A 13,584-nucleotide genomic window follows, 5' to 3' on the forward strand; every position below is an offset into this window, starting at 1 on the left:
AGGCAACTGTTGTGACATACGCACGCGTTCAGGGAGATGTCCATTTCAATACTCTAGAGGGTACTCTTATTTTGAAGAGATCGTCCACCGGAAGTCTTATATTTGCTCCCTTAGATTTGCCAGAAAAACAGTGCCAGAGAAGTGAACGGTGGGGTTGTTGTTTATACCGCTGGCTGGCCTCTGGTTTGCGGAGCACCAAATGAGCTTCAGTTCATATGCTAAATGTTTTATAAAATCAATCGGATTATCACACGATAGCTGAAAAAGCGTCAGGTTTTTGTCATGTTGCAGTTGCACTGGGCTATCTCGTTAAACCCAGCTGGCTGCGATGAATAACCTAATCATTAGGCCTAATCAACGTCATATAGTGAAATGAAATGAAATGAAATCTATATTTACCCAGGGTATCTGGGCTAAGCTCAAGAACTTGTTTCCAGCCAGGCCCTGCTCATAGAACACATTTCATCGTAGTGGTTCAATGCCTTGTTCAAGGGCACTTCAGCGGTGGTAATTTTAACGTGTCGGACGGCTGATTCGAACTAGGAACCTTCCGGTATCAAGACCGCGCCGCTATCCGTTCGGCCACCGCTGCCACCAACCGATCCATGTAAATGATATAATTCTGTAGTGTATGATGACCACGCAATGTTACAGTCCACTGCAGGCTACAGGCTATTTGATTTACAAAATAATTAGTATTATAACCGCCGTCACTCGGTGCGGCGGCGCGCCTCGTTATATGTGCCCAATTTAAAATAACAGATCTCTAAGCTGTCGAGACACGCCATGAGCGTGGATGGTTTGTAAACTTTATAGGCTGTTTTTTCTTTTGGACCCGGTACGTGGACGATACTTGGAGTCTTGGACATAGCTGCTTCACTTTAGAGGAAACTAAGGGGAGCTACTCACCACCACCACTGGAAATGGAATCCATTAGAATGATATGGAAATGGAACATTAACAGTCTAACGTGAGCTACATTGATTGATTGATTGAAAATTGTATTAACAGTTTGCAGAATTACAGTACATTTCAAGCACAAACTCAATACAAAGGCTGTTAACTGTGAGTGGACGACCCAATTAAGCATTACACTTGTTTACAACAGGGTCCACCATGTTCAATTCATCAAAACATTTAGAGACGTACAAATAGACACTTCTATATAGACAAAGAACAGTACAGGAATTCATCATAATGGAGGTAAAAAGGGAAAAGAAACATATACAGTGAGGGGAAAAAGGGGGGGCGGTGGGGGGGGATTCAGATTTTACGGGGGCCAGTTTCGAATTGCAGCCATCCGTAGGTGCCCTTTGAGCGCGGTTTTGAAGGAGTCAAGGGATTCGCATGTCTTAATGACTGTTGGTAGGGCGTTCCACATTTTGGTGGCATAGGAGCGAAAAGAATTTAGTCCCTTGTTTGTGCCGAATCTGGGTTGAACATGATTCGTTGCACTCCCTCTGGTGTTGTGGGTGTGGACTTCGTTAACATTAAGGAAGTATCTACACAGGTACATGGGTATCTTGGTGGAGTATCGAATCTTGTGGACCAGACCCATTGCAAGATGCTGTACTCTGTCGCCGACCCTAAGCCATGCCAGTCTGTCAAAGTGGGCATAAATCCTTTATTTCGGCGATAAGTCCATTTAACTCTCACTCTCACAGTGACTCACACAGACACACACTGAACCACGGCGCGCGCCGCTGCGCTAGCCATTAAAGTGGCATTGTTTTTGTTTTTTTGTTTTTTAAGTCGGGCTTTATCAGGCTTCGGGCCTAACATTATGGTCATTTTTAGGGTCGGGCCGAGTTAGGGCCGGGCCGGGCCGAGCCGGGCCGGGCCTTCATTTTTGGGCTCGTTGAGAACTTTAGTCTGCTAGACCTAGCCTGGCTAATAAGCCAGACCAAATCATCCGTTGGCAAAAAAAATTGCCAACGGATTACGGTCTGGAGAGGCTCAATTGTACGCCCATTTCCTACACCAGATAACTGGTGTGGCCAATCGGGACACGGTATGCAATATGGGCGGGCTTTGGTACAGTGACGTTCAATGCTTGAGACCTTTGACTGACAGTAGCTCTGACCAATTGCGTCAAAGAGAAAATGTTTGAACCCGCCCCCCGGGAAACAAGATCCATACACAGCATCTCCAGACTCAAATACCACACAACAGTGTGATTTGAGTCTGGCTTATTAGCCAGGCTATGCTAGACCCTCCAGAAAAACACGGGCAAAAATCCTTAATTATGCGATGGAATGTGCAGGGAGTTTTTGTGAATTGATGTGGTGAAATTGCAGGAACTTGCGAGAGTTGCGGAAAAATGTGAAAATATGTGCGAACTTAGTTAAAGATATGCGTTTTGATTTTTTTTTTAAGGACATTTTCCTAAACATCTTCTGCTTCTTAAAGTGGGGTCCGGGCACCCCCAGTAACATTTATAAATTGCGTGAGTTGTTTCATTACTTTCATTATTTTCTTTTTTGAACGTGGCAACACTCTCATGGCTAAATTCAAATGTGCCCAAATGTGCTGCCGTGTCAGCACATTTGGGCATTTTGAAATTTAGAACATTGCCTTATATTGGTTGTTGATGGTAGGCACCCCAACTTTCAGCAGCTGTCCTAACCTGACTCCGCCAGATGGGGCAGCTGAGAGTACACATGGTTCCCCCCCTCCTGCTCCCATCTGGGAACTGAGGCGGGATCAAGGCAGGACTGATGACGTATTGCAGCTGCGACAAAGCTCACACAGTCTGCGACAGTAGCTCTGACCAATTGCGTCAAAGAGAAAATGTTTGAACCCGCCCCCCGGGAAACAAGATCCATACACAGCATCTCCAGACTCAAATACCACACAACAGTGTGATTTGAGTCTGGCTTATTAGCCAGGCTATGCTAGACCCTCCAGAAAAACACGGGCAAAAATCCTTAATTATGCGATGGAATCAACGGCGTCAACTTTGGGAGTGCCTGAGGGCTTGGGCACCCACTGAAAAAAGAATAAGGCAAATAGCACCCACTGAGATTAAGGCTGAAGATCCCCTCCCCCTGGTCATTTTGTCACGTAGGCACACACCTTTACGGTGTTCACAGAACAGGTATTCAAATGCTAATACGGTGGCTTTGTTCCAGTGACCGCACGGTTCATTCACACTCCGTCTCCTGCAGCAACACAACACTAACACAGTCAGCGGAGAGGCTGCTGTCTGTGTACCGTCGGCCCGTCTGTAAAGAGCCATGAGTCGGGAGGGGAGGGGAGGGCAGCAACACCGCCGGCCAATCTCCACACTGACTTGAGACTTGACAAACAGAGCCATCTCAGCAAAAATATCCCAAAACAATGTCCGGGGAACAGAACTGTTCCCTTTCCTCAGACTACTTTTACTTTAATTAAAAGGTAAGATGCAGTGGCTGTAATTTGGTCAAGGATCTTGCTTTCGTGAGCAATGGTGTACGAGATTGGTAATACATTGGTCAAATCATGAGATTGTTAGACCATCTGGGGGAAATAAATAAATAAATCTGCGTCGTCCCACCTAGCTAAAGGTAAAATCCACCCGCCGCTTATGGCTGAAACAATTTAATTATTTACTGTTGATCATGCTGAAATGTTGAAACAAGATGCTGAAACAATTTAATGTGTTCGTTAATTGTTGTGAACTGAAAGCGCGCACTACTGTATTTATTAGCAAACTGTAAATAAAGTACCAAAAAAAAGGTTTTTTCCCCGCTGCGGCCGGGGGGGGGGGGGGGGGGGGTGGCAGGGAGGCGGGGTGGCTGGGGGGCGGGGCGGGGGGCACCCACTGCCGTTATAGGAACCTGCCGCCCCTGGATGGAATGTGCAGGGAGTTTTTGTGAATTGATGTGGTGAAATTGCAGGAACTTGCGAAAGTTGCGGAAAAATGTGAAAATATGTGCGAACTTAGTTAAAGATATGCGTTTAGATTTTTTTTTTAAGGACATTTTCCTAAACATCTTCTGCTTCTTAAAGTGGGGTCCGGGCACCCCCAGTAACATTTATAAATTGCGTGAGTTGTTTCATTACTTTCATTATTTTCTTTTTTGAACGTGGCAACACTCTCATGGCTAAATTCAAATGTGCCCAAATGTGCTGCCGTGTCAGCACATTTGGGCATTTTGAAATTTAGAACATTGCCTTATATTGGTTGTTGATGGTAGGCACCCCAACTTTCAGCAGCTGTCCTAACCTGACTCCGCCAGATGGGGCAGCTGAGAGTACACAGGGTTGACCCCCCCCCCCCCCCCCCCCCCTCCTGCTCCCATCTGGGAACTGAGGCGGGATCAAGGCAGGACTGATGACGTATTGCAGCTGCGACAAAGCTCACACAGTCAGTCGCGTATACTCTTAAGCGCGTATATCACACACATGTACACAATCTAACAGGACTACAACAACAAGAAGTTATTATGGATGCTATGGATTTTTGCCGTTTTTGTCACGCAAATATGCGCATAAAGGGCACTTTAGGGGGCACCATTAGAATATTCGACAAGAAGAATTCAAACGAAAAAAGTGTTTACGAACGGCTGATAGCATTAGGTTTAACACTTTTTAGAAGCCCCTTGATATCGTATCGAATGTGTAAGATATGTTTTCGCCAACTGGGAAGAATGGAAGATGATATTTCCACTTTACGGCGCTGGGAGCAAGAGGACAAGGACAAAGAGGAACAAAAAGGAGACACGTTTAACGCGACTTCAACAGTAGCGACTGTAGAAGTGCCTGTAGTTTCTGGACGGTTGTCCCCTGACGACAGTGAATCAGCTTGTTCCTCAAGGACATATAAACGTGATCGGGAACCGACACCTTCCAAGACACCACGAAAAATAAAAAAACATCGTCCGAATCCTGTGACACCAGTACACAGTGACACTACTTCTCCATCTCCAACGGCAACCCGTAAGCTGCTCTCTAAACCAACAACGGTGATGCCTGAGCGTCAGAGTCTTTTGGAGGTAAATAGCTGAAAATATTTCTAAACTCTGTCTAACAACCTATAATGCTGCCAATTCACGCTAATCCAGCCGCCTTGCCGGCTATATATATCAAATTAAATGTGACTAGGCAGGCTGGCATTCGATAATATTCCCTCTATGAGAATTATCACAATCTGTCATAGATTGTGATATTATTTGGTACTACTATAATGTCATTTAATCTATCTGGGTATTTTGGTAGGGTATCTTCCCTTTAGATCTCACAGCCCATCCTCCAACCACATTCCTACACTACAGGAGACATAATAAACAGGGCAGGTGGGGGTAGGGTGGCAACTCATTTGTTGTGTTGTTAGAAACAAATAAATATTTCTTTGGATAGTTTAGTTATTTCCCCTGTGCTTTTCTTGACCAACCAACACTTGTCCAGCTGGATGACACCATATGACTTAAGATTGGTTGCCAGGGCCACAAAAGTACTAGTATAAATAAAACAATATATAATTACTCTCAGACTCCCTCGTACAAGGTTTCTTTGACTATGCATGCACCTCCTGGTACCACAGCACCTCAAAGGCCCTTAAAACTAGGCTCCAGACTTCCCAAAACAAACTGGTCAGGCTCCTACTTGGCCTCACCCCTGCCCACTTTGACAGGCTGGAATGGCTTAGGGTCGACGACAGAGTACAGCATCTTGCAATGGGTCTGGTCCACAAGATTCGATACACCACCAAGATACCATGAACCATGTACAACAACCCAGATTCGGCACAAACAAGGGACTAAATTATTTTCGCTCCTATGCCACCAAAATGTGGAACGCCCTACCAACAGTCATTAAGACATGCAAATCCCTTGACTCCTTCAAAACCGCACTCAAAGGGCACCTACGGACGGCTGCAATTCGAAACTGGCCCCTGTAAAATCTGAATCCCCCCCCACCCCACCCATTTTTCCCCTCACTGTATATGTTTCTTTTCCCTTTTTACCTCCCTTATGATGAATTCCTGTTCTGTTCTTTGACTATATAGAAGTGTCTATTTGTACGTCTCTAAATGTTTTGATGAATTGAACAAGGTGGACCCTCTTGTGAACAAGTGTAATGCTTAATTGGGTCGTCCACTCACAGTTAACAGTCTTTGTATTGAGTTTGTGCTTGAAATATACTATAATTCTGCAAACTCTTAAATATTTCAATCAATCAATCAATCAATCAATCAGACAGACATTCTCTATATAGTCCTACACACAGAGAGAGGGGGAGATAACACGGGGCATGCTGACTTGGGGGATGGGTGCCAGATAAAAAGCCTAAACTCCAGTCCTCAATGGATTGCTTCGTTCAAATTTAGATTTGTGATGGTGTCATCAACGACAATAAATAACAATAAACCTAGGCTGTATTTTTTTGTGGCTTTCGCCTTTATTTTATATTTTTTATGGAGGGACAGACAGTAGGCTGACAGGAAATAGGGAGAGAGATGGGGGAAGACATGCAGTAAAGGCCGTCGGGATCGGGAGTCGAACCCTCGGCACACTGCCAGACTGGATTACCAGCCAAGGTGCCTGGACCGCTGAGCCACAGCCCAGGCCACCAAATCTTATTCTAATGTATAGTGGGACTTAACCTCTTGTGTGCATAACACATTTTTGTTTGCCTCTGTTCAGCTTTGTTGTCATGGTTTGTAGCAGTTTTCTGTCTCAGTGCCTTGAGACTCTTTATCAAAATAAGATGGAGTAAAGTTCCTTTTATGTGATCACATATTTGGCAAATAAAGTTGAATCAGATCATGATTTTTCTTAATGCAGCAGCACAGTTATGATTAACAACTCCTTTGTTTGTGTTTCAGGTTACCATCAGGGGGAAAAAAACAGTGTGTGATAACAGCACAGCAGGGATCGTTGAACACATCACCAGGGGAAATTGGACAACAGCAGCCAATCTGATAGTCAGACACGACGAACTGTTTGGAGAAGTTAAGGAAAATGTCCTAAAAGTAATAGAGGACGAGAGCAAGACACTATGTAATCCATACAAGAATTTTATGCTGTGGCGGTCATCACCAGATGATTTGAAGGATTTTTCATTAGCAAACTTGATGTCAGATCTCCAGCGTATGTCACCATTCCTATTTTCCATATTTCATCGAATCAGCAAACAGTCTCCCAATGTAACCTGTGCTGCTGCTGCAATAGCTCTCAGAGGAAGGGAACCCCGCTTATCAGCCTTTGCATATTATGTGAACAATGTGTTACTCTACGGAGGGGCAAAGAAGGCAGTTTTTGAAAGGCTCGGCAAATTAGGCATAACAACATCGCATGGCCACGCTATTAGGAAACAACGCGAATTGGCACAGACCTGCGCCGAAGAGTTTCACCTACTGCAAGTAGCCAATGAACTCCTCCTCGACTTCGACAGTGATGGCAACACAATGGATGCAGATGGAGCTCCTGGCTGGCCCCCACTGAGTGATACGGCAAGTCAGGTGTCTGTCTTGTCAGGTTAGTAGGGCCAGACATTCTTTTTTTCTTGATTGTTGTTTATGTTGTCACTGCAGCAGAGTTTTCAGCCGTGTGTTCACCTTTTAATTACATTTATATTATTATTATTGAGGGGCGCTAGCCCCTATTATGTGCAGCTTTGAGGGTTAATAATAATAATAATAATAATGGAGGAGCACGTTTCAGATGTTTAGTTTAGTTTATTTCAATCAAGTCAACAGTGTAACATAAATGATTACATTAAATATTACATCCACTATTTCTGATAGGTTGATCGAAAAGGCATAGGCCGAAGCTCAAAGCTTATTAAAGGTTCAGGACACCCCCCCTCTTTCTTTTTGCTCAGAATTGACAAACGAAAACATGTAATGAAATTTAGGTGTGGTTCTGGGGGAGGGGGCGGAGTCGAACGTGCATATTAATTTCTGAATCTACTACAGAAAGCTGTCCGCCTCGAAAATGCGACTTCTGAAAACAATGTGTAAAGCTAAGTGTTGTAGGTATAAAAATAATACAGATTCATATTTACCGCTAAAAAATATAAGTAATTATACAAACAAGCCGTCAGAGATAGTATCCAGGCACTTTATTTTCTCCACCCGTGCTGTGAGGCACACTCTTCGGCTAGACTGCTGGGTTGATCCGTTCAAGAAACAACAGACTGGAGCGGAGTGACAACAAGCAAGACACACACAGACACATCCACCACGCTCGTCCCCTGATCCTCTCAAACACGCGCGCACACACACACACACACACACACACACACACACACACACACACACACACCAGTGCAAACCACCTAATTCCATTTGAGGTTTTTGATTTTCTTTTTTCATAAATCAATTCTATTGAACACCCTTAGTGGTGTAAGGTCTGTCTGACGTAATGAAATCATGTCTGACGTAATGAAATCACACCCGGGTGTGATTTCATTACATGGCTTTGTTTGTGCAGAAAAAATGAGCATGGTTGCTATGTTCACCCTGTTCACCCGGGTGTGATTTCATTACGTCATTACAACAGGGTGAACACAGCAACCATGCTCATTTTTTCTGCACAAAAAAGCCAGTTGTAGGAGTGGTTTACACCACTCAAAGAATATTGAACAAATTAAAAGTAATTAAAAGGCGTTTCAAACGGCCTGCTAAAACAGCCACCTCTCCCCCTCTCATGCAAGTAATTCACAATATATAAAGTCACAATACCAATGTTGATGAGGCAGTATTGCATTGTTTTAAAAATACAAGGTTTTCTTCATTTTCTGCCCACTGTAGTCAAAATGGTGACTACAGTGGGCACATGAGTGCTCCTTTTTGTTCCTATGCACAGGTTTAATGTTTGTCTTTCCTAGACAAACATTAATAAAAATCACACCCGTGTGAACTGAGTGGTGTAAGGTTTTATATATGGGCTTCCCACCGTCTTTAAAGATCTTTGGTTTCAAGGGTCTCAAAGACTGAATGGCCTTTAGGTCTGATTCTGGTAGGGTCGACTTCTGATGTGATGATTTGTGACCATGAAGTTGATTCAGCTGGAGTTTTTGTCCGATGTGAGGTATTATATAAGGTAAGGTATTATATAGCCTGATTAGCTCTGATCTGACGTAATGAAATCACACCCGGATGTGATTTCACAACTGGCTTTTTTTGTGCAGAAAAAATTAGCATGGTTGCTAGGGTCATCCAGTTCACCCGGGTGTGATTTAATTACGTCAGAAATTATTTTGAACATAGCAACCATGCTCATTTTTTTCTGCACACAAAAGCCAGTTGTAGGAGTGGTTACACCACTCAAAAATGCCATTAACAATGAACAGAGTTTAATGTTTGTTTTGTCTGTCACGGAGCAAATCGGCATATGATGTTATGTTATGATATCGCGATGATGTAAGATGATGAGGATTGGTAAAGTGCCCCTCACTTCACACAGGTGTGATCTTTTTTTCTTTTTAAGTTAAAGCACTTTATTCCCCATCGTCTTTCCTGTTCCATTTTCTTGGAAAGCTTCTGTGTTCCCTTAAAGAATTATTCTATGGTCTATCTCATCATGAACTTAATGTCAATATCTTGCTTGATACTAGGCCTATAGCTTTGTAATGATTGAGTAAATAACCATCTATCATATTTTCTTCTATGATCTTATCAATGTTCATATCTTGCTCAATACTGAGAGTGTAGATTTGTACTGATTGACTCAAGTATAGTTAGTATAACCTTGTGTCCCCACCCCCCGCAAAATGGTGTCTGGCACCCCTAAATAAAACCCAAATTATGTGGTGTGTGTGTACGCACGCCACAAGTGCCCTTTTCAAATTTCGGCCCCTGCCCCTCCAAATCCCTGTGCACGTCCCTGCCCTCTAGCGATATTGACATCGGACTTTGGTATTATGGAAGCCATTGCTCTTGCATTAATACAAATGTGAAATCTCCATCCACCACTTTGTTCGAGCTGTTGTGTTTTAAATGACTCGACCGATAAGTCTATGTCAACCGACTGGAAGAAAGAGACAGAAAATGACAATAAAAGAATCTCGCCTTTTTCCCCCTCATTTCATTTTTTCCCCCCTTAGACTTCTTCGCCTCAACAGAGGAGTTTCCTGCTGAACAGCAGGAGAGGAGCTCCAGTCTGGTCCAGGAGGAACCACAACCTCCACAGATTAAAGAGAGACCAGAGGAGGCTGATGGTTCAACATTGACATTAGAAGTAAAGAGTGTACATGACAACAGAGAGTCAGAGCCTATAGCCGGGACCTCAACCGGATACATGAAAACACAAGCTGATGTAGAGGACTGTAGAACATCACAACCAACTTGTGATGACCAGGCTCTCTCTTCACACTGTTCTGAATCTGACACCGAAGAGAAAAGTGGAGGTGATGATGAAAACAGAGAGACGGAGCCTGTAGCCGGTACCTCAACTGAACACATGAAAACGCAAGCTTATATAGCAGGCTGGGTACGATCACAACCGACTAGTGATGAAGAGCTACTTTCTGCACACTGTTCTGAATCTGACACTGAAGAGAAAAGTGAAGGTGATGATGAAAACAGAGAGAGGGAGCCTCTATCTAGCAACTCAGCTGAACGTATGAAAATACAAGCTGATGTAGAGGACTCTTCTCAAGCTGATGCTGAAGACAGTGATGACTGGGAGGAGACCAGGGAAGTTCAGTCAGATTTAAACTCAGACGAGACACAAAATGTGGAAGAAGACAACAACATGTCCAAAGACCCGAATTCTACCTGCATGATGACAATGATTCATACAGGAGAAAAACCCTGTAAATGTACAGTGTGTGGCAGAGGCTTTAGTCTAAAGGTTAATCTAAAAAGACACATGATGATTCATACAGGGGAAAGACCCTGTACATGTGCAGTGTGTGGCAAACGCTTTATTCGAATGTATCACCTAAAAAGACACATGATGATTCATACAGGTATAAAGCCCTGTCCAGACCTGAAAACAACGTCCACAAAGAGTTCCACAGAGAAGAAAAGCTTTCCTTGTTCATATTGTGGCAAAACATTTAATGAAAAGAGAGGTCTGAACATACATAAAGCTATTCATACAGGGGAAAAACCCTGTATTACGTCAACGACAGTGCGGGATTTTGCGATTAATTACGTCAAGGGCAATGAAGTTAAGTGAGTGCCATGATTGTTTCAGTCTGTGTCCATTACAGTGCCGAAGGTATTTTAAAGTGAGGCCTTAACCGGAAGTTAGCTCACGCATAAGCAATCCTATCGCGGGAGGATCGTGAACCACCCGAGGCTTGAATGGTGGATCATAGGTTAGCCATCTAGTATAAAAAATGAAAAGACGTTAAAAAACATGATCATAAATTATAACTAGAAAAGTCGCAATTTTGAAAAATTGCAAAGTGTGGTTGACGCAGTCGCTTATATAGGCCCCTCCCACACATTTTGCCAGCCAATTACAATGTCCCGTCACCCCTGCGATCATGCGTAAATAATCTGTAGGGGATTTATCCCCCCAAAAAACATTTTTCTTTTTCATTTGCGGCGCCCTCTATGGATAAAAATCAAATTGCTTTTGGAACTTGGTTGATTGAACCACCCTTGACATGTGATTCAAATTTGGGATGGATTGGACATTCTGTTCATGGTTTATGGTATTATGTGTAAAATAGGCCCCTTCTACTAACTTCGGATGACGATTACGGCTGAACGATACACACTACCAAAATTCTGCCGTTCGTGTTTTAAATTATCAGATAGGTCCGGAGATCATGTGTGCCGATTTTTGTGAGATTTGGACAAAATCTGTAGGAGGAGGAGCAAAATGTGTGTTTTGGATAAAATTCAAAATGGCGGAAAATCTATCCTGACTAATGGGCTCTATTTTACGACCTACGGTTCAAGAGTTATAAGCCAAAACGTAAAGTGGGCTGTTATAGCGCCACCATGAGGCCGACCGATAACATAAGTTAATTAATTTTAGTAAATATTATGAACCTACCCTCCAAGTTTTGTAACTATAGTCCTTACGGTCTCCGAGGAAAAAATACTTGAAAGTGATTTTTCGCATTTTCCCATTCATGTCAATGGGGAAATTGTATTCACAAATAAATTAATACCAATTAAACTATACAACATTTCTCCTAGCAAAATACAAGCACACCATTCCCGATCTGAAGCCGGTCCATTTGAGATATGGCTCAAGTGCGTACCGTCAGAACTGTGGGAGGAGTAGCAGTCTGAAATTTAGGGTTACTCTAGATTCTAGAAATAATTAATAATAAAGTGTTACAATTACGGACGGACGGTGAATTAGTTTAAAAACAACCCACCTATGTAGGCTATTTAAAAGTACAAATTACAAAGCATATTATTATATTTTATCAATGCATTGCGACAATGCCACCATGTCTCACCAGAAGAGCAGGGAGAGTATACAGGTTGTTATATTGTATTAGGTTGATAAAATAATACAATGAATAAACAGAACAGCAGAACACTGCAGGGCAGCAAATCAGAATAAATAAAACTCATGGTTATGGAGGTCATTCCCAGGTCTGTAAGAGGGGATGACAGGCTCAAACAGCTTCTCCAAAGATAAACATTTTGCATAATCATGCTCAGAGCGACAACATTCCCATTGACTTCTCCCTAGCCAGTGTGTTGTCTTAATTGCTATTGATGCTATTTTGATCCTATATTATGTAGCCTATTGTGGTTCCCATTTTTCTGTTGTGATGGTTAATGTGGTTATGTTAATGTGGTTAATGTGGTCATGTGAAGATGATTGTAGTCTCTATTTTATAATGTGTGACATTGTGTGTGTCCTTACTGTGGACCCTGATGAAGGCCTCTGGCCAAAACGTGTTGGTCACCCGCATTGTTTGAGGGGCGCCTCCTATGTCCAGCTTTCCATATTTGTGCAAACATAAAAACTGAAGACAAAAGTGAGGACGGAAAACTGAGGACGATGATGATAAGAGCGCCCCTCACTTCACACAGGTGTGATTTGTAAACTTTCTTATGGAATAAAATATTTTCCACTTTAACTGAACAGAGCTGCCCTGGACCTTCTTTAAAGATAGAGTGCCGTGACACGCCCAAATAAATAAATACATAAAATTAAACATGATCATCAGGTACTATGATTAACTAGGAGGAAGATGTATTCATGTATTTATTCAAAATGGTGTACAGAAAGTGTTAAAATTATGTTTTTATATGGCCACACCCACGAGTTCATTAAGTATAGGCCTACCTGTTTTTCACCTTAGCACCACCCACCTGAACACCTGACTCGGGGAGTAGACCGACGGGAGGCGAGCGAGTCGACCAAATTCTTTTTTTTTCTCTTTTCCCCAGAAACAGAAACAGGTACAGAAAACAAGCTTGATCTGAAACACTGCAATTATATTTTACTGACTTTGGAAAAGCTCAAAATATACAGGCTGGCCAGACAGGCCAGTTATATTATGCCTGGCCTACTACAATGAACTCTATTCAAAAGGTCTCCATGTTATATCCAAAACTTGACCACAAGAGCAGCCAGGCACATCAGATGCACTCCAGGCGTTACTTCACAAGACAGCTGTCTCTAGACCCTCCTGAAAAGCGCGGGCAAAAATCCTTAATTATGCGATGGA

The 13,584-nt window shown here is 42.9% G+C and overlaps 1 protein-coding gene across 1 annotated transcript; it reads left to right on the forward strand.

Moving 5' to 3' along the window:
- The first annotated feature begins 4,358 nt into the window (after nt 1–4,358).
- On the forward strand, nt 4,359–12,995 carry LOC306913349 (uncharacterized protein). The gene is made up of 3 exons (XM_079489944.1): nt 4,359–4,976; nt 6,809–7,460; nt 10,033–12,995. The coding sequence occupies exons 1-3, from the start codon at nt 4,428–4,430 to the stop codon at nt 11,109–11,111; spliced, it is 2,280 nt and encodes a 759-aa protein (XP_079346070.1). The 5' UTR covers nt 4,359–4,427; the 3' UTR covers nt 11,112–12,995.
- The last annotated feature ends 589 nt before the right edge of the window (nt 12,996–13,584 follow it).

Source organism: Electrona antarctica (genome assembly GCF_951216825.1).
Source record: "Electrona antarctica genome assembly, chromosome: 20".
In the NCBI taxonomy this organism is placed as follows: Eukaryota; Metazoa; Chordata; class Actinopteri; order Myctophiformes; family Myctophidae; genus Electrona; species Electrona antarctica.